Source organism: Syzygium oleosum, unplaced genomic scaffold, assembly GCF_021117445.2.
Source record: "Syzygium oleosum isolate NSW1041296 unplaced genomic scaffold, Sole_v2.1 Sole_v2.03, whole genome shotgun sequence".
NCBI classification, from domain to species: domain Eukaryota; kingdom Viridiplantae; phylum Streptophyta; class Magnoliopsida; order Myrtales; family Myrtaceae; genus Syzygium; species Syzygium oleosum.
In genome coordinates this window covers 8,306,942-8,328,278 of record NW_026607487.1, presented here as the reverse complement: position 1 = coordinate 8,328,278, position 21,337 = coordinate 8,306,942, and the positions used below count along the sequence as shown (strand labels likewise).

At 39.9% G+C, this 21,337-nt stretch overlaps 2 protein-coding genes across 4 annotated transcripts; one reads left to right on the top strand and one right to left on the bottom strand.

The window, feature by feature from the left end:
- The first annotated feature begins 149 nt into the window (after positions 1–149).
- Positions 150–10,645, top strand: LOC115679045 (uncharacterized). Of its 3 annotated transcripts, none has more exons than XM_056309844.1 (14): positions 151–596; positions 686–1,408; positions 2,093–2,290; positions 2,389–2,700; positions 3,001–3,128; positions 4,161–5,300; positions 5,955–6,090; positions 6,192–6,348; positions 6,480–6,643; positions 7,313–7,395; positions 8,536–8,635; positions 9,367–9,428; positions 9,922–10,078; positions 10,295–10,645. In XM_056309844.1, the coding sequence occupies exons 1-14, from the start codon at positions 426–428 to the stop codon at positions 10,457–10,459; spliced, it is 3,696 nt and encodes a 1,231-aa protein (XP_056165819.1). In that variant the 5' UTR covers positions 151–425; the 3' UTR covers positions 10,460–10,645. The 3 variants fall into 3 exon arrangements, with proteins under 3 accessions (XP_030458440.1, XP_056165819.1, XP_030458438.1); XM_030602578.2 differs by having other exon boundaries at positions 152–596; positions 5,949–6,090; XM_030602580.2 differs by lacking the exons at positions 8,536–8,635; positions 10,295–10,645 and having other exon boundaries at positions 150–596; positions 5,949–6,090; positions 9,922–9,969.
- Positions 10,646–11,872: 1,227 nt separating this feature from the next.
- LOC115679211 (kinesin-like protein KIN-12E) lies at positions 11,873–20,565 on the bottom strand. The gene is made up of 22 exons (XM_030602807.2): positions 20,229–20,565; positions 19,874–20,029; positions 19,684–19,767; positions 19,379–19,498; positions 18,970–19,083; positions 18,745–18,837; positions 18,268–18,357; positions 18,057–18,127; positions 17,891–17,965; positions 17,686–17,773; positions 17,038–17,096; positions 16,892–16,955; positions 16,554–16,619; positions 16,249–16,407; positions 16,061–16,162; positions 15,469–15,704; positions 15,199–15,268; positions 15,068–15,124; positions 14,913–14,975; positions 14,684–14,743; positions 14,509–14,588; positions 11,873–14,405 (listed from the first exon to the last, which is right to left on the bottom strand). Exons 1-22 carry the CDS (start codon positions 20,466–20,468, stop codon positions 12,134–12,136), a joined length of 4,419 nt encoding a protein of 1,472 aa, XP_030458667.1. The 5' UTR covers positions 20,469–20,565; the 3' UTR covers positions 11,873–12,133.
- Between the last annotated feature and the right edge of the window lie 772 nt (positions 20,566–21,337).

Here is a 21,337-nt window from a genome sequence, read left to right as displayed (position 1 = left end):
TAGCTCTCAATTTCACTTGCCAAGTGGAATTTTGGATTTTCCAGAATTACGAAATATCTTTTTTTCTTTGGTTTTGCTCTTGTTGTTTCCTTTTACCCAAATTTTCTCTTGCTATTTCAATTTCTTATTTTTTCCCGGTTAATTCCGCGGCTCTAAAAAACTGGTCGAAGCTCATCGCCAAAACCTCCTCTTCTTTTCAAAAACTTTGCCTCCATCTTCCTCAGTTCCTTCGTCTCCATCGACCTCGATTTTGCCTCCATTTTCGCTCAATCCAAGCACGGAATTCGGAAGAAGCAGGTGGCGCTCTCGCTGGTCGGAAGCGTGTACGTAGCGTCGTCGCCGGCGGATCGGACATGGATTGAGTGAAGAGGAATCGGATCCACGGGCATCGGAGCAACAGCAGTCGGGCGGCGAGCTTTCCTGCAATGGCGGCGGACGCGAGCTTGGCTGCGCTGTACGAGAAGCTCAAAGTGGAGGATCCGTGGCTTCCTCCGAGGACTTGGGAATCCATCCCGTCGCAGAGCGGGCGCAATCTTCATCCCCGCGCCGGCGACCGCTCCGTCCGCCGGAGCCTCTTCGATGTGAAAACCGTCTCTGTGAGTTCACCTGTCCCGATCTTTCGTCCTTTTCTTTTTCGATTGAAGCGTGTTCTTCAGGACGTGGTTGTTGAGACGCTTTTCAACAGGAGGCGAGTTTGGTGAGGCTGGCGATGAATGCACTGCAAGGGGTGCAATCGGCGGTCGTCAGTATCGAGAAGCTATCCGCTTCCTTTTGTTCTGATCCGGCCGACCGGTCCTTCCACCGGATCACCAGTCTCTGGAACCGGACTTCCAGCACTCATTCTCTGGGGATGATTCTGAAATCGATTGGCCGTTCGGGCTGTCTAGTTTTCCTTCTCGGGAAGTTTGTGGAGTATTTCGCGAATTTGCATCCGGATATCGGGCCAATGAGAGTTAGGCATGAGATCGAAGGAGAATTGGGGGGCCGAGATAAATGCCATATCGACATCGAGAACGACGGGCATCTTCAGGGCAGTCTTGTTAATCAGGCATTTGCAGTAGCCTTAGGAAAGATCTTAGAGGGTTACACGTGCTCTTTGGACACTTTATGTGCCTCAATAAATTTTAGGCGGTCAACCGAGGATGCTCGGTTTCCTGCTGATGCATCTTCTGGAGTTGGATGTCTGACAAATGTGGTGCTGTCGGATATCTCACTATTGGAGGTGCATTCTCATACGGAGGAACTGAGGACTAGGATAGAAGCTCTTGGAAATATATGTAAGCTGCACGTTGTTGCTCTTTGCTTCTCAGAATTGCCTCTTGAAGATCTACTTACTAAAACAACAGCAGAGTTTTGCAAGTTCCCCAGAGGTGGTGATCTGCTTTCTTATTTGCATGAACAGTTGCAGGTATGATTATGCCGATGTGCGACTGATCTTGCATCATCTTCTCATACCACTCATACTGGGGGACTCAAGCAATCTGTTTCAATAAGCAAGGATAAGCTTTTTTAGTGCTGTGAGGGTCCTTACTGAAGCAGAAACCCAGGATAGATAGAAAAATGTAGCCAAGAAGAAAGCATATGTACTTCCTATCATTCCTGCCATTTCCCCTAAATATGCAATTGTTGCACATATTGTTATATTTCTCTCTAGCTCATAGTGACAGAATCTAATGTTCGCTACCTTATCCTTAGTCATGAACCTTCATCCTTGTTTTTTACCTGTATTTGTTGTCCATTCCATTACATCCAGCTTTGAAATTATTAAGCGAATGTATGATCATCTCCTCGGAGGAATGTAGTTACTATTAGCCAATCCCTATTGGCTGTAAGCTCTCTCATCCTTGCTGGGAGTACCTGTTCTATTACCGATGCTTTGTTGATATTCCTAGAGTTACTTTCTTTTGCTGCTTCACTTCGCGTAGGTTTATTGATTACCAGGCAATGCAATCATATGGAATTAGTTATATAGGAGGAATACATGCTCCGGTGCTCTTGTAAATATGGGATTTTTTGAATTTTCGGTCTCTCTTTGATTTGTACTTTTGCTTCTGTGGCTGAGCATATCTAAGAGATTAGTTCTCCTTTGTAGGTTGCTGATCCTGCTCATTATATGTTACTTAAGTTTCTATTTGTACGTTCTTGTGCTCCGTACCTTGGGTTTGTCAGATCTTGGATTTACCAAGCAGAAATTAACGACCCTTACAAGGAGTTTGTTGTGGAATATGTCTCTGATCCTGCATTTCATCCACCATGTAAAGCTGGCAGTACACATGTGGTATGTGTTCAGGTAATCCCTTGGCATCTATAAGGCTTCGAATTCAAACATTAATTTGTATGCCTTTGTGGCCCTGGCTTTTGATAGTGATTTACAGCTGTGCTCTACAGGTGCAAGAAAAAGTTGCTGTTCCTTATTTTTTAAGGAAATCATTGGTTCCACTTGTTCGAGCTGGGCAGCAGCTTCAAGTTGTAATGAAACTATTTGAATTGTGTAACTATGTTTCTCCTGGAAGCTACACCTTTGAGGAATTTTTGCCCAATTGGAAAGATTTTTCGAGCAACCATTCATCCCGTGCATCTGCTCTGACCTTCGACAAAGAAAACATAGAGGATCTTGTGAACGTGAGGAATAATTATTACACTGAGATGCATGAAAAACTTGAGAAATTCTTGACAAAGTTACAAGTCAGATATAAGCAGGTAAAGCCATGTAACTGACTTATGCATGGTCTGTCTGAGCATTTTCGTACAATTGCTATATCATTGTTGTTTCCTAATGATAGGTCAGGTAAGCTACGAGCAAAGTTAACACCCATGTTCATGCTTGTATATTAACTTAACGAAAACAGAAACTATGAGACCTGAACTTTGAACTTTGTGTAGTATATCCTTTTGCTTGTTGCATGGCTTTGTTTCATTTGTCATATCTGTTTCTTTAAAAGTTTAAGATGTTGTAAACTAGCCCAATGTATCTCAAGCACATTGGCTTGGCCTTTTCAGGTTGCTGCATTCAACACTGTATCTTTTGTCTCTTTAAGCAGTTGGGCAAGTTCAAATGCTGCGGTTTCATTGTTGCTGAACAACAGCTCTGGTGCTCCTGCCATACCAGTCGAAGAGGGATCGGCTCTGTAATCTCTCTCTCTCTCTGCATGTGATCTCTCTACGGGTGCTTTATGGCATACGCATGTGTTTTTTTTTTTTTTTTTTTTTTGGTAAGGAGCATACGCATGTGTTTCTGTGCCTTTCTTTGAAAGAGGGAGTGAGGGAAGGCCAGCGTACCTGATAATTTCAGCATTTTCCTTGTTGCCGAACTTCTCACTTATAAACTTGAAATTAATTCTTGAAGAGAAGGCTTTGGCTTATAAACATTGGTGAAGAGAAGCTTTTGGCTTATAAACATTGGTGCAGAGAAGCTTTTTGCTTATAAACATTTGTGGAGTACCATAATAATTCTTGAAGCATGTACGAAGACTTTATTATACAATTTGCTTTGTACCTTCTAGAGCGACAATTGGAGTCCAACGTCACAGCAGCTTTACTTGTCGGCTTGAGCTATAGCTTAGTAAAAATCAAATCTTTATGAAAGCAAATAAGCTTCTTTTGATGTTAAGGTCTCTCAGGCAAGGTGAGATTGTGTTTTAAGGGTGTGTGACAATCTGAATGCTGGCACTCAAAAGTTCTCATGGTTCTGTGGGGCTAAATTGCGGGATAATTTTTCAAGAGCCAGGCTTTGAGATCACATGGCATGTTGAGGACCGTATTCAGCTCTGGAATTTTCGTTTTTCTTCCACTTATATTTATTACAGGGTTATCTCATAACACGTGTAAATATTCTAGGATCTTCAAGAGAGAGGAAGAGAGAAAATACCTAAAAGCAACAATTTTACTCATTAACTTAATGAAAGAGTACATAAGATGACTCTGTACATAGAGCATGAGAGACACCAACGAAGTCCTAATTTCCTCATTTATGACCACCTACTAACTACAGACTAATGACTATAATTATATTTTAAGAACACACTTCTTCTTGTTTGGTGAAAAGTAAATTCTAGAATCCATTCTTCCTCTTTGGGTTCTTTGGCTTCTAGATATTTCTCCTATCTGTTTTCCATTCAAATGTTATATTATCTTTATTGTGGTTGGACTTCTCCTTGCAGAGTTACTCGCCATAACAATTCCGATGACGAAGTATGTGAGTCACCTGATTGCTTATCTTCAGATAGCTCGGAAGAGATGTCTGAGAGTGAGGAGCTGATTGAACAGCCAAATAATGAATCTCATTCCGAACAAAAGTATTTATCTTCTCTAAGATTCCTGTCATGTACTCTAACTGCTAGTTCATTGCGGGAAAACAAAGATCCTAAGGATAGGAAGATTGATTTGGAAAGAGATTTTCAAGAAGCAGATCTGCCATTGGGTGTTGTCTCTTCAATTAGTAAATCATATCGTGTTGAGTTTGGGGACGGTGATCGGTCAAATTTATTTGCAGATCAGATCACAAATTCTCCACCTGAGGGTAGTTTTTCAGTTAGTGGCCTTTTAGAGGATCCTAGTGTCGTTCATCAAGGATATCCAGAGGAATATAGATTAAATGCACCAGGCTGTTTTGTAGGTTTAAGCAAAAGAACGTTGGAATTTGCGGAAGTTATGCCATTTTTCAGAGGAAATGCAGCCACCAGCACTGTTTTGACTGACAGGACCTTATGCACGAAGGAGAATGGCATTGGGACTCGTTCTTCTTCCATACTATGCATGTTGCAGCCTTTAGACATTATCAATCGTCGTAATTTTCTCAGCATGAATCCTGTGCTGCCCAAAATCACCCATACTCCCTTGAAAAATAAGTCTGGAGTGAAGGACAGCATATATGGTGGACAATTTTTGCCTTGCTTTGACTTCACTTCAGTAGAAGACCCTTTTAAAATTTGTCTTGACAAGTTAGACACCATTTCTAAATATCAACGTGGTTCTGAGCCACCATTTTTCGGGAATTCCAGTGCTTCGACAATTGGTATTAAGAAGCATCGCCGTGGTGAAGAAGAGCATGGTCTTGATAGCTTAGTCATTGCTAATAAGAAAGGGTCATGCATATCCTCACCTCTGGGTTCAAAGGGCCAATATCATTATGCAGTTTTAACGAATGTTTCGGGTGGAAGCAGTTGGGAGACTATGCTGGGCAGTTGCAGAAACAACAGCACTACCGGTGTCAGAGACCAAGGAGAACATTTGTCAGCGAATTTCAAAATACCACTTGATATAGTCATTGAAAAATGCATATTGCAGGAAATCTTGCTTCAGTATCCTTTTTTCTATGCTTGCTAGGGGATATTGATTTCTCCTTGTTTTTGAGTTTCCAACTATCCAGAGTTTTCAGTTCATGGTAAAAGTGCTCCGCTATTCACCTTCTTCCTCACCCGTTGAGCATGTCTTAACTTGTACAATTATGTCATGTTTGACGTTCCCTGGAATTTGATATTTTTTGTAAGAAACTTTGAATTTGCCTGGATGCATGATATAAATTGATGATCTGTTTTATAGATAATAGATGCCTGATGCCTGATGCCTTGTGGGAACTCTTTGTGTGGTCAAATTTGTAGCACTGGAAGATGGAACGATAATCAACGTTAATGTTGACGCCATCCTGATTTAGTGATTTTAGATTAATTTTATTAGTAGAATCCATCAAGCGACCAGAAATTAAGTTTGACATGATACTGTGGAAAGTAGTTTGAGTCATTGGTTTGAAGAAATTTGAGGAAATAGTGTGGAATATTTTTGCCACATTTTGATTTATATTTTGTAGTAACATATTACGGTTCTTGTCAATATTAATTGCGGGCACACAGTTTTTTTCCCTGGTACATGGAAGTGAATGCCTGGAAAATTCCATATTTTCTTGATTGTTCTGGTTTGCATGTAGATTCTGCTTTCCTCAATGATTTTAGATACAGGTACGTCAGCAGATTGACAATCAAGTTGCTTGAAGAAGGTTTTGACTTGCATGAACATTTGCTTTCTTTACGGCGCTATCATTTCATGGAAAGAGCAGATTGGGCAGATCTTTTCATCATGTCACTTTGGCAACATGTACTTCATTCTGAGAATCTAAATGATAATATGGTTTTTCTCTACTGCTGAAATTTTGTGATTTTCTCTTATTCAATTTCTTCGTATTATTTTGACTGCAGAAGCAGTTCTCTATAGGCATAGATCGAAGTGTTTCAGATGTTCAAGAGCTTCTTGAGATGTCAATTCAGAGGTCTTCATGTGAAGGAGACAACAATAAGGATAGGTTATTTGTTTATACTAAAGAAAATGACAGATTGCCTCAGTCAACTGCAATCGGTATCTTTTTGTTGTATCTTATAAGCAATTCATTCCTTTTTCATCAACAGTGTTCTTTTCTGTGCTTTCTTCTGGATGCAGTAAAGTACCTTTGTGAAACTTGACTAACCTTGGATTATCAACTATCACAGGAGTCCATTCTTTTGACTTTTTGGGATTAGGATATCGTGTGGATTGGCCAGTCAGCATCATTTTGACTTCAGCTGCACTGAATATATATTCTCAGATATTCAATTTTCTGATAAAAGTGAAGCTTGCTGCATTCTCATTAAGTAATGTATGGTGCTTGTTGAAGGTATCTGTTTTTGGCTCTGGCTCTCTTCTGTGTTTGAATCTTTTTTTCCATGTGTAAAAGCTTGTACTGAGTGCTTATTCTGCTGTATTCATGGAAAAGCAACTGACACTACAATACATGTTCAATAATTCACAAACTGAACTGTTGATTGGTTGAGCTTTTGGCAGAAAAAAACTGTTCTGGGAGGATTATTTTTTTGGCTATGTTGTTCTAGGAGAATTGACCTCCCTCTCATACGTTTGACTGATAATATTGTTGTTTTGGTCTAGATTTTGGCCTTTTGCACTCTTTTTCTTGTGCTTCTAGTTATAAAAGTAGATTTTTGAAATTGCTGGAAGCTCATAAAAGGGCCTTATTGATCAACTCTGTGATATGCAGTATAGCTATATATTTTAGTGATATGCAATTCATTTCTTGTCTGCCCTTTACTTCTCCAAATTTACTTTCTATTGTTTGTTTAATCTCTCAAATTTTCTTCCCTACTCCAAAATAAGCATGCAATGATATTGAAAAAGGAGCTAACTATCTATTGGTTTTAATGGAGGTAACAGAAGCAGTTTGAGTTTTTGTGAAGGTCATTCTTGTTGCTAAAGTTGAGATATGATTGTTAAAGGTTCTAGGAATTAAAGATTTTGTGCAGATCACTTATTTGTTTTTGAAATTTAACAGGGTGCAAAGCATATTAGTCAGAGTGGTAAATGTGAACTGCAAGCTGGGGAAGTTAATCATTTTACTATCTTGATGAATATGAGGTAACCTGCACTGTTTTTAAATGCATCTTTTATTACGATCAGCTTGCCAAATTGTTGTGTTTAGCCAGCTGAGCAAAGCCTTCTGGCATATGTCCTCCACTATATTCATTTTTCTTAAGATACAGAGGAAATGAAACACTTAGGGCTCTTGGAAGTTTCTTAAGAAAACTGATACACTGACTGGCTGTTACTGTTGCTGAGTTTCTTTTATCTTAATCAAAACAAATTAAGCTACTCACCTTCACTTATTTCATATGTTTCTTTCAGATGTCCGTAAAATTTAAGTTGAAAATAGTCTTCTGTTAGTTTGAGAAGCCAATGGAAAAGATACTACACCATTAATTTTATCGTTAATAGGCATAGGCCTGTCTCAGGGTATCAGGAAGTTGATTTGCCTTTTAATGTTGATTTCTACATTCGGATCTCCTACTCGAAGGAGGTTTTAATAGGCATGAAAAATTTCTCTCTTTGTTCTCCCTTTCCCCATCTGATAAGTTCAATAGATTTAAATGACGCCTATTTTCAAGGCTGAGAAAATTAAAATTTAAGTAATACCAGGGGTGACTTTAGTTAGTATGCCCAGTGAGATAGAGGTTACGAGGCCAATTTATTGAGTTTGCTTCCAAGGTCTCTTACCTCTGGGAATGGTCTGATTTGGCATTCTGGTGCAAATTAAGCACCGTAGGTTTCTAACTCTGCATCCTCCTGTCATGTGGTTGATTAATGCTTATAGATAGCTCCACTCACCTTGTAGATGCTGGAAAAATATTTGACCACCGGTTATTTCTTTGTTTTACGTTGTCTGGAAAAAACAAATGCTGTAAAACAGCATTTCCTTCTGAGCGTATACAAGACCTCGTTTTTTATCTTTATTTAATCATATTCAACCATCATCATAATTCATTGAGACTGACAATTGAGGAAACATTTCATTAATGCAGATGATGCATGATGATATAGAAGTCAGTCACAATCTGTCCATGTATTGAGAGTAATTGCAAATTTAGATCTCTCGGTTGTTAATTTTTATTCATGGGTCTATTAGTGGCGTCATTTTCTATTTGGTAGTATCTCTCTCATGTTGTGGAAGTTTTCTGTTTGAAACTCATAAAGGAAGTTTTCTTCTCTCTGTGATACCAGGCACCAGTTGAATCATTTCGTATCCATGTTACAACAATATGTGCAGTCCCAGTTATCTCATGTTTCGTGGTCTGGTTTTCTCCATTCCCTTCAACATAAGGTCCTCGCAAATATTCCAAGAAGTGCATTTCTTGCTACAAATTTTTGAGACATAAGTTTTAGTTCTTCATATCTCTGTCCAGCTGGTGGATGAGAATATTATGCTGAAGTTTGCTTTGTGCGGCTCAACTGATACTTAAGATGTTATTCTTTGGCATGTTTCTTTCCAATCTTTTTCTAGATAATTCCCATACATGTTTAATTGATGGCTGAGTGGTGGAATTTAATTCGTCCTTTGTAATAGTAATCAGGTAACGAAATCTGAGAGTACTGGGGAACCTCTTGATATGAGGCATGGAAAGTGGTCTTGTATGTTGCAACTGTGTCTTTCTCCTCTTTGAGTGAGAAAGATTAGCAGTGATGTTATGTAGGCTGGACCTGCAGCTGCTCTCTTACTTCATTGTGCCCGTGTTTGCTTTTAAATTGCTCGCTGTGCATGTTAGGCCGTCAACTTTAATCTTTCACTTAGCTTGTGCGAGAGATTTGCAAAGGCACCTATCCTTTTAGTGAATGTGTCATCTTTTTTCCTTATGCCATCAATCCTCTTGATTTTTTATGACCTGCAGAAACGGAATTGTCCATGGAAGAGTTGCTGGGCATCCATATTTGTCATGTAGATTACCCATGTCAACATCAATGAACATGCATATTTGCTTTATCTGCCTCTTTCTCTCAGATTACTTCCTATCTATATTCTTTTCGTTAGCTTGAAATTTCCCATGGTCGATGTAGGTCAAAGATATGATGGATCTTGAGTCAGTGCATTTGGAATATCTTGCCGAATCACTTGACATGTGAGTTTGCATTTCACTTTGGTTCAAAGTTATTAGACTTTTGCTTCTGAAAGATTGTCATAATTGGTCATTGTTGACCTCATTCCTTGTATGCTGGTTGAGCCTCGCAAGGTTTAGGAAAGGAATGAAATACAAATACTTTCACTCATTTCATTTTGCTTAGGTTACAAGCAGTAACCAGACTGCCCTACATTTGCAGCAATATCACTAGGTCCAATGTGATCTTTAGTTGTTTCATCCACCTGGTATACAATTTGGCCACTGATGTTAAATTGAATGAAAAGGAAATCTCTGAGTTGACTTAGTAGTCGATGCGCAGCTATCATGGCAGTTGAAATGGCGAGATTGATTCTTGCTCTACTGATTTACAACAGCACTCTTCCTTTTTGATCTCCTTTTTTTTTAACCTGTCCAACTGCAAATATCTACCGTGGTAGCCATAGGAAGATTTGACTACATTTAAATTATAATGATGAATGTGATCTTTCTGCAGCTGTTTTCTGTCTGAAGAGACGCGGGATATTGGTGGCATAATACGAAATATTTTACAGTGTGCCATGGACTTTCGTGGCACCTTATATGGGGGTGCATGGAGTACAGGAGGACAAGTAGACCTATCAGTTAAACAACCTATCATTAATTTTTCCCAGGTAATGCTCACTGTTAGATGAAAGGAATTAATCTCCCATTTTCCCCTCTATAAGATCCTGCGTGTGTACCAAGCAAGAAAAGGATCCTGCATCTGTGCTCTTGAATGCGATACATCTCTATGAATATAAGTATCCTTGTCTGTGATGATGAATTTTAGATAATGATCTTGTTTGTTGATTTTCTTTTCACCTTTTCCTGGGTGTTTGCTTTTACAGGTGGGTGCTACAAAAGAAACTTTTGAGAAAAACCTGAAGGAATTGCACCTTATATATCTTAGGTCAGCCAAACACGGGAAATTCGGGCTCTCTAAGTTATGGAGCTATCTTAATTACAATGACTATTTCACGAACTCCAGTACTCAACATGCTGTCTTATGGTAATCTCTGTGCCGAGCCAATCCCTTCGACTGGCAAATGCGAATCCTAAGATGCCTACATTGATATCACAGAAAAAATTGTGTTCGCCCGAATGCCTTGCGTAAAGCATGTACTGTTAATATATTCCGCTATTGCGAAGCATTTAATCTTCATGATATAATTGAAGATTGATGATGTATTCTTCACAAATTAGATGGACTCTTCATCATCAATGCCGGTGCTCGCATGCAGTGGCGGAGCGGCGGCATGCATGTTGGCTTCTATGTACATGCTGTCTATATGACCTGCAATCACTTATAAAGACAGAATCATTCACGGCATCACCAAAATAGCTTTCTTTAACCATCAATTGATCGCACTTCGAGCGAGATACAAATTCTAACTGTGGGAAAGGGTAGTCTCCTTTCTACTTCTCCCAATATATTACCTAACTAGAATTTCTGTAATTATTTTTCAATGAGAAGTAAAAGGTCTTAATGCTGGTTAACGACTTTCTTTATTCAGAACGTCAGTTCTCTTCATATAGGTAATTGGTATTTTTTCATGTGTTTAGTAGCACTTTAATGTTAAAACTAATTTTAAACCAATGAAAATCAATAAACTTGAAACCCTATTGGTAATTTACATCCATTAGTAATATCTTCATGGGCCTAGGCAAGTTGGTGACGCCGAAAAGGAAATAATAGTCATTGATGAAGAGTTCCCCCTTGGAGACAAGACCAGACTTCATTTCCTTTCTAATGCACGGCCTGTTTGGTTCAGCTTTTAGGAAATGCATTTGGCAAAATGCAAAGACCTTTAAGCTAAAAGGATTTTTCGAAATGCAAGTAGTGTTTGATAATGTGTATTTTAAAATCACATTTGAAAGCAACTTTGGCTTAAATATCGTTTGGTAAAAATTATTTGTAACAGACTTTTGCTGATTTAAAAAAAAAAAAAAAGCTGGCCACTGACCACCACCACTGGCCACCACCGCCGGCCAGCCTCGCCTAAGGTCAGGCGAGGCTGGCCTGAGGTCGTGCAACCTCAGGCGGCAGTCACCTGGGGGTTGCGCGACCCCGGCGACGCCTGAGGTCCGGCGACCCCAGGCGGTGTCGCTGGGGTCACGCGACCTTAGCAACCACTGCCTGGGGTCGCACGACCCCAGGTGGCGGTTGCCGACCGCCGGACTAGCTGCTCGGGAAGAGGATGAACAGTGACGATGAACAGTACCCGATTGCATTCCAAAAATGCAACTTGTCAAGGCTCCTCATGAGCTCCATTCAGCCAAAAGGCCTTGCAAAATTTTGGAGATGCAATTGTATATTCTCAAAGCTTGCTAAAAAATTTGCCAAACAACTTTGCATTTGCTCAAGAGACTTTAGACCTCCAAAGCAGCTTTCAAATGCTGAATCAAACAGGCCCGTAGTCTTCCTATCATGCTGCAATCGAGTAATTACTAGGGCAAGAGGTCCGTGGGAGCGGTCTAAAGACTCTAGACGACTTTTGCCTTGACTCAAATCCATAATAACTCTGACCAAAAAAAAATAAAAATCGATGATGACGTTTACTGAGATGAAGTCCGATGTTGACCTCACTTTCTCACATTAATATAGGCGCCGGCAAGATTAATATACAAGGAAGTAATTTCACGTACAGAACAAATTGTCAAGACTTCATGATTTCCAAGGGTTGGAACTAAAGCAATGATTTTGCCTCCTGAATCAATGCCATGGCATTTCGAAGCTCCAATTGCATCTTCCCTGATAAGCAGGAAGGACCGCCAATCTCCCCTAAAAGCTGCGTATTTCGCTGTGAAGTTATGGCTCTAGTTTCTTTGAGTTGTCCTAGTCTTCTGAGACTCTCGTGCATTTCCTCTTGCTGAATCTCTGCTTCTTTTGCCCTCATATCTGCTTCACATACATGTTGGTGGTAGGATAGAATCAGACTCTGAGTTTCATGCTGTGCATTCTCTATAATCTCTAATAAGCTCTCTCTCTCTTTGATGACACAATGAAGTGCAATTTCCATCTCCTCCACCGTCCTAGAAGCTTTGGTTATCTCCATTCGCACAGCTCGGATCTCGTCATCTACCTTCCCACGCTTCCCGCTCAATTCCACGTATTCCTTCTTTATGACCCCAAGTCTTTCTCGGCAGCAGTTGATCTCAGTTTGTAGCTTGGTTTTTTGTTCCTCAGATTGGAGTAAATCTGTGGCTTTACTACCCCAGTTCCTCTTTGCGGCATCAGCTTTCTCGACATTATCTATGGCAAGAAGAACCTTTTCGTTTTCTTGCTTTCGCTTCTCTTCTTCCAGTTTTGATTTTAAGCACGCCAGCTTGTTCCTTAGTTCTTCGTCAGAATGTTGATTCCTCCTCAGCAGTACCTCAAGCTCCTTCTTGCGGGCTTGAAGATGGGCCATTTCATTATTCTTTTGGTCTAGGTGTGACGCTGAAGCATTAACCCTTGCCTTGGCGCGAGCTTCTCGTTGTTCGAAATACATTATGGATGAAGAGAAACTTGATAGGGAATACTTATGAGCAGAGAACTTCTTATCAGTGAGCGATACTCTTTCTTGTGCTTCTGATAAAAGTCGTTTGCATGATTCAAGATTCTGCTGATCGACTTGGACACTGGCTTCCATTTCCTCAACTTGTCTCGAGAGTTGACCGGCCTCAATGATTGATTTCTCAACCAAGTTAAGTGTATCGGCAGTTCTAGAAGAAAAACTGAGCTTTTCCTCTGCACTTGCAAGATTCAATCTGACCAGATTCATTGCTTGTGGTTGTGGGATAGGAACAGCAGAGACAGTTGATAGATCAATTTCCATGCAGCAATGTGAATCTGCCTGATAGTCCTCAGAGCATTGTTTGGACCCAAGCTCAGCATTTGACACGGAGAAACCAGAGTTTTCATTTAGTATATCTGATCCGTCAAACACGAAAGGCTTCATTAACTGAGTGGCTTCTTCCATGGAGATACTGATATTAGCATTAATTAAAGGTTCATCTGCCCCAGGTCCACCAATAACTTTTGTATCACCTGTTTCCTTAGAGCATTGTTTAGATCCAAGCTCAGCATTTAAAACGGAGAAACCAGAATTTTCATTTAGTATATCTGATCCGTCAAACAAGAAAGGCTTCATTAACTGAGTAGCTTCTTCCATGGAGATACTGATATTAGCATTACTAGGAGGTTCATCTGCCCCAGGTCCACCATTTACTTTTTGATCACCTGTTTCCTCCCTGAAAACTTCTGATTTATCATTGTTGGTGCAATAAATTGCCTCTGAATTTCTCCTGGCTTCCGGGGCAAACACTCCAGCAACATGGGTTTCCTCAGTAGACATGGTTGCCTGACTTGATTCGTGGTTATCACCTGCATCAACTTCAACAAGCTTTTCCGGACAATCAAATTCGCCTTCAGTTCCAGATTTGACCTGCTCATTTGCATAAAGCATCCTTTTGAAGTCATCCCTCTCCTTCATTGCTTTCTCATACAAACCCATTAATTCTTCATTTTCTTCATGCATTTCCACAAGCTGATGCTCCAGATTCTCAACAGCCTTTTTCATCTCAATAAGTTTCCCTTCTTCTGGCCCAGTGATGGCATCGCTTCTGCAAACTCCGGTTCTCTCTTCAAGAGTACTATCAAGAGAACACAAATGTGATTCACTCCTTTCTGCAGTTGCCTTCTCATACAATTCGATGAGCTTGTTGTTATCCTCAATCAATACCTTCAGCTTCATCCGAAGCTCATCATTCTCTTTAGACAGGATCATTGCACTCCCATGAGCTTTTGCCTCCCTTTGACTTGCAGCAGCAATAGCATCCACCATAGTTTTCAGCTCTATCTGATCATCAAAATTGACAATGTTGACACCAGTTGAGGAAGATGGAAGCTCAAGTGGCTGGCCAATAGCTCTTGAAGATCTATTCTCTTCAAGCTCTCTTAACAGATCATGTACATGTCTGGAACAATCAATGGAAGATGTGAGGAAGGGTAGTGACACAAGCATGCAATTTGCTAAAATAAAAGTTAAAAACCTCATAAGAGTGTGTGCGCGTTTAGTACCTCTCCAACTTTTCTTTTTCCTCAAGGCAGAAATTTAGTTTCTTATGGAGTGCTTCCAATTCTGCCTGGTTTTGGATCGCCTGAAATAAAACATAGTTTCCGCAAACATTATTTTATCATTTCTAGTCATGCAGTTTTTTATGACATGAAGAACCTTGAAACTAGAAGTGGCTACCTGCAAACGGAGGAACTCATTTTCATCATTAACAGATGCAAGCCATGGGGATCCTCCTTCCTGTACAATAAGAATAAGTTTGAGAAAAGAATACTTAAATGTCAGGCAGCCGCTGCAATTTAATATTAAATGAAATTGCAACGAAAATTTATGGAGAGAATCTGACACTTGAAGCGGAGAAAAGAAAGTAAGCAGCAGAAAGCACTAACACTGAATTCAAAAACCTAACCTTAGTAGAAAGAGGTAGGGTTTCATCACCAAGTGTGTCTGCTGCAGCATCTGAATCAGGCTTCTGTCTCCAAGTATTTTATAGTTAGATCAACAGGACAACCTTCCCCATATTGCAATTTGTTTAAAATTTAAGAGGAGATGTTTTAAAATAACCTGGATGGCTGAGGCATCTGATTCATGCATTAGTTTCCAGTCAAGTGCTTCTAGCAACTGCAGTTGGTGTAAACTGTAAGTGTATAAACCCACGGATAACTAAAAAAAAAATGTTACAAGCATATGCCCACCTTAGTTTGTAACACCCTGATTTGTTCATTCATCATCTCTCGTTCTCCTTCCTCACAAAATGACTTCACCCTGTCCGTTGGAGTACATGAAAGCCATGATAAGACAAAATGCAATAACAAATAACTATGTTAGCTACACAAACCTTCTCAAATAATTCTTTTGCAAAAAGCAAGTTTGTCTTGTCATTTTAGAATAGGCAATGGAAATCGAGAAGAAAGGCTAATAAGGTTTGGGATAGGTATATCACACTGGACCCGAATTAATCATACCTTCTGATTTCTTCCTTCAACTGTAGATTTTCCATGGCAAATCTGGTCACTTCTAGGTTCCTGTCAACCTGAGTCCTTAAAACTTCAATTTCCTTCAGGTGTTCTTCCTTTACTTTCAGCAAATGGGTCTCAGCTGAGATTTTTCCCCCAGCAACAGCCTCTAACCTCTTAAGCCCTGCTTCACGAAATCTTAACATCATTTTCAGGCCTTGAATTTCATCTTCTCTTTGCTTGGCCTGATCCACCAAAGATTAATAACCTTCATCAGTAAATCCTGAAATATGTCATATTTGCTCTAGTATAAAGCCAAAAGAGACCCCAACATAAAACTACATAAAATATTCGATGAACATCTACATAGAAAAACTAATGTTGCAAAAAGAAAAAAAGAAAGAAAAGAAAAGGCCGGTCTTCCTCTCTTTCATCTTAAATCATTTTAGAAGTAAACAGCTTTTCCACATGTCACTTTACATTCATCAGATCTGAAGTAAGATAACATATAAGCAAGTTTAAAAGTTTGTACAAGTTGTTGCCCATCTATGTAGACAAAAGGTAAGATAAGGGTCAAAAAAACATATTTTCGCTCTCATACCAGCTGCAAAGCTGCCCGACTCTCAGAAGCCAGTGCCTGTAACGCAAGTTCTTTGTCCTTTTCTCTTCTAAATGCTCCAACAAGAGCCACTTCATAGTCCTTCTGAACAATCAAGGGAATGAAAAATGATGAGGAAAAAATATCAAAAATACAAAAAAAAAATTTGGCCAACGAAAGACAGTACTTACTAATGTTGTCCTTTTATTGGAGGTAAGTGGACTAAATGATCCATGAAACCCTTCCCACTTAAAAAAACCTGGAGACCCTGGAAAGGTTGTTGATACGCTATCACTTGCAAAGTTCTCAGCTCCTCCATTTTGCAAACTTCTCAGACGGGAAACCTCTTTCTAAAGAGATATAGAAGAGAATATATGAGAAATTGCACAAGTTGGAAAGTACCCATGTTCTAGGAGATATGGGAAGCATGTGAAGTGAAAGTTGAATTGTGATTTTAATAAGCGAGACCATGTTAGCAACGAGTCATCCACTGTACCTTTAGCTGTTGAATTTGCATACGCATGGCAATTACATCCCCAGATGCATCTTCGTTAATAATTGCCTGAAAAGAAACACCACTATGACTTTCTGGTAGCACCAGCGAAAACAATGAAGAAGAAAAAACTCAAAGAGCTAATGCAAACCTACTAAAAGATATCATAGGTCATATAAATCCCAAATATCGAACTACCCACTTAAAATTTAAGGAAAAATCAGGAAATATAAGTACTAGAATATTTTCGAAGAAATGTGCCTTTGAAACAAAGCAAATGATAGCACTATTTTCCCAGAGGGGAATTTATAAGACACAAGCCTCATATAGAGAACACTTACGTTATTTTTAATGAATTTAGCACGTTGCGCAAACTTCAGAGTGCTCAGAGTCTCCAACGAACAGCTGCAGCAATCAAGAATTGTAAAATTAGTCATCAACATGTACCGTTTCAAGACAGAAATATGAGTGCACCAAATTCACTAACCAGTTGGATGGACTGATATTTGCAATTATAATTGTCTTTGAATTTCCTCCAAGTGAATCCTGAAATATAGAAAACAAGATTCTTTTTGTGAGAATTCATTCATCAAAAGCAATAGAAAAATCTGTCAAGGAGTACTTGCACAGGATGAAGCATAGTTTTTCCTCAACTTGCAGAGACTAAATAATAGTTTTAACTGCTGGATTTTTTTCCTGGTCACACCAAGTTTAAGTTAACACCCTTTCTAATCAATTCCAAATTTAATGGTAATAAGCCTTGAACTCTAGCACATAAAGTAAATGTGCATGGACACAGTTGAATGCACAAAGATATGATGCATCACCCCGACAAGTTCCATTTTAACAAAAATCTGCAACTTGACAAAATGGAAGCACAAAAGTCTGGAGACTGGAACCTCAAATTCTCAGAGAGGTTTGTGCAGTAAACTAGACGATACCATGTCCTAATGATTTGGTAAATTTCTCTCAAAGTCCACTCCTTTAAAATAAGACATTGTATTGTGAGGAAAGCATGTATCTGGACTTTACATAGTCATATAAGTAAATTAGATTTTAAACATTGTCATACCATAATGGGAGATCAACTCATAGATAAGTTCGTATCGATTGAGTCTCTCAAAAGTCAACTGACCTGAAGCAAAAATGTAAGTTTTGAATCTCGGTAAGGGACATGGAGTGACTTCCCATTGGATATGCTCACAAGATTCATGATCACAAGTCTGCAGAACAGAATTATCATAGAAAGTAAGATGCCATTTATATTAGAATGGCCTGAATACATAGATATGATCAAGAAAATCTTAAGATGTATTAAATGAGGATATGGTACTACCCACCCCAAGGTTGAAAGAGATCTGTTGATATTTGTGGCTTCCTTAAGACGTTCGCCCTCAGCACCAGAACTTTTTTGCCTGTGAGAAAATTATAACATAGCCTCACATTCACATAACTTTGTGAAAAAGTATCAACTCTTAATGGAAAAGCGTCATCGTTCTCAAGTACCTTTCTGACCCTGCTAGATCAACAAGATTGAGCCGAGCAAATCTGTGGTGAGTAACACCTTGGGACTCCCACTAAAATTGAAGGCTCAATTAGAACACATGACTTAGTACATGACCAAGAGTATGAATTGGAACATCCGAAACACTGTCTTAAGAAGGAAACTGTCTAGTTGATAGTGGAGGCAAAAAGAGAAAGCAAAGAAAACACTAACCTTGCTTTCAATCTCACATGTAAATACACTATGAGAACGACTGCTTGCACGGTTCATGTTGGTCGCAGCAACCTTTCTATTGGCAGCCCCCTGCAGAAGGAGTACAGATTAAAGTACATCAAACAACCTTTGATGTGGTCTTTAATACACTTCCCCCTCTATCCAGTTGAAAAGAATGCCTAAAATCACCACAGGTCATCTCTAAAAATATAGTATTGCTTGGTAGGAGTTGAAACTTCCAAGAATCACCCATCACGATTAGCTCCAACTTCCCCAACATTAAAGCATGTTTCCCAGATAAATTGATTCAAAAGGTCTTAGTTTATCAATCGAGTTGAACTTGAGCCACACAAAAGATAAGTCCTTAAAAATATTTCTAAGTAGTGACTAACAATAAAAGAACTAAGTAATGACATGGCACAAAGGTTCCTTCCACTGGGCAGTGGAAACATTGAACTACAGTGGCAGCTCACGTACTTGAATCAGCTGAAGTATCACTTCCCGTGCACTCGTAACTTCTATCTCCTTTAGATTCTCGACATGAACCCCTTTCTTGATGTCTTCCCTTATCTGTAAAATTGCAGGTATTGACATTTAGCTTCACAAAGCGCAAATAAAGTACCTCCAATAATATTGGAATTCTTTAGTCGTTGCAGGGAAAAGTTTGGTGACGCAAATGAAAAGCCTGAAACTAATCCACACCTGTAAATTGTTGGAAGAAGGATCCAGAAGATCTAGGATCTGTTCATTGTATATTTCCAAGAAAGAACATTTACAAGTAAATCGTAATTTCTCCTCTTTGCGAGCCTCTTTTTCCTGTCACAAGAGAGGGAATAACTTTCATCGGATATAAGTAAAATGTCACATGATGTTACTGCGTAGGTTTATGAGAATAACCCTCTCAAACATAGAAAGAGAAGAAAGCAACCCCATTGACTACTCTGCATTGATTCTAAAAATCGCGAGAAATATTGTGAGATCTTGATCATAATACTATTAATCAACAACTCCCAAACAAGTTTTTTTGTTGTTTTCTTCTCGGCCAATTAAATGGTTTTCCTTTTTGAAAATGAACATCATGCAATGTGTGATACCAGCGAAGGGCACGAACCTTTTGAATCCGTGAAAATAAATATTCAAAGACTCGGGGTGTCATCCCACAATTAACACTATGTCTACGAGTTCCTCCTTCGATGTCTCCAAGCATTGTGTGAGTCTTCCCACTCCCAGTCTACACGCAGAAAAGCAAAGGTATTTGGTACCATAAACACAAGCAAACAAACTAGTGAAAAGACTGGCCAATCGAATCCTCAAAATTGCAATGGTGGATGTTAAGTCCAAGAAAACCATCAATAATTGAAAGACCCAAAAACATCCGGGTCACAACGAAGGGTATTGTTGTCGTATGATACTTACTTGACCATACGCAAACATGCAACTGTTGTATCCTCCCACGCAATTTTCCACCATAGGTACTCCAGCCACTTTGAATAACTTCTCCTGTGACATTACTGAATTAACTTAGGGCATCGCAGGATAGACATTCAAAAAAAGGCATGGAAATTCCGTTGAATTTACAAAAGATACGGAAAAAGAAACTTTTTACCTGGCTAACATTCTCGTCTGCGACCAGATCAAAAGTATAACGCGACTCAGGATGCCCGGTCCAGGTAACAGTTTGGCAGCTCTCTTGCCTAACGCACTTGCTGTAGCCTTGCAGCGATATCTCGCTGCTACTGAGAGGCCGAATTCTGATGATTACCTATAAACCAGCACGCATAAAGTCAGTCATTTCTTTCTCTTTTATAGTAGAGAGCATCCAATTTCAAAGCACAATTCGAAGTATTCAAGCAAGCGCTGCTGTGCCTAACTTAGTGTAGCTCACAGCTACACAAATCGACCAATCTAGGCTAGAAAATCGATACCTGGAAAAGCGCAAGTAAAATCAGATCGACACAAACCTGGACATTGTGGTCTTTCCAAAATGAAGGATCCTCGCGGAGCTCCAACCCCCGGGACGGCCCGCCAACTCCGCCGTCGTCCGAATCTCCACCGCTCAGGATCGCCGGCGCCTGAGAATGCGCGAGATTTTCCCCGGACGCGGGCTTCGCCGCGAGGTCGGAAGGCGCGGGATCCGAAGAGCGGTCGTGAAACCCGAACCGGCTCTTGGTGGCGCTAGCCGTGTCCGAAACGATCACCATCGTCGGCGGACGAGTCGCGACGGAACGACGCGGAGGAGGGAGGAGGAAGTTGAGAGTTTTAGGGTTCGTCGGGAGGGATTTTTGAGAGGCGAAATCAGCGCGGGGGAAGAGATAGTCGGAGAGCAGAGGGTGAGGGAAGAAGAAGAAGGAAGTGAAGGAGAGAGAGTTTAAAGCGTCGTCGCGAGGGAGGGGATGTCAGAGAGAAAATGGGGGAAATCTCCTGCGCGAGAGATCGGAGGGTGGAGAGTGATTGGAGTGGACGGTGGGGATCGAGTCGTGGATTTGAATTCAGCGGACCGTTTGGGCTTCTCGGGGTTTTGAAAAAAAGGTGAATTTGGATGGCATGGGAAATTACTGTTTCGTCCCTGAGGCAAGCGATCAAACGCACCGCATTTGTGCTCTTGAGGACCTCACCTTGGTGCAGAGGAGCACGAGCATGCATAAGCATCGTATACCCACGGCAATTGCGATGGATACTTTTCGATTTTAGGTTCCGTTTGTTTCGCGAAAAATGAATGATTCAGAGAATAATTTTTTAAAATCGACTGTTTGTATAGCTTGAAATGATTAGTCCATGAAAAATAAAAAATATTTCATTATCGATAATGTCTAAAATTTTCGTAGACGGTGAAAATACTTTTCGTTCATTCATTTTTTTAAGCGATCATTTTTTGAGAAAATATTTTTCAAATCATTCGTTTTTTGCGAAACGAATGCAGAGTCGGCAATTTGTGTTTGCATGTCATGGCTATACTGTCAATTTGTTTTGAGATTTTGATTTATGTTAACACGTCGAAAAATTCGTTATTAATTTAAAATGAGTCTAATCACGTGGGCGGTTTATGGAGAAAAGTTAAGGTACCGAGTCA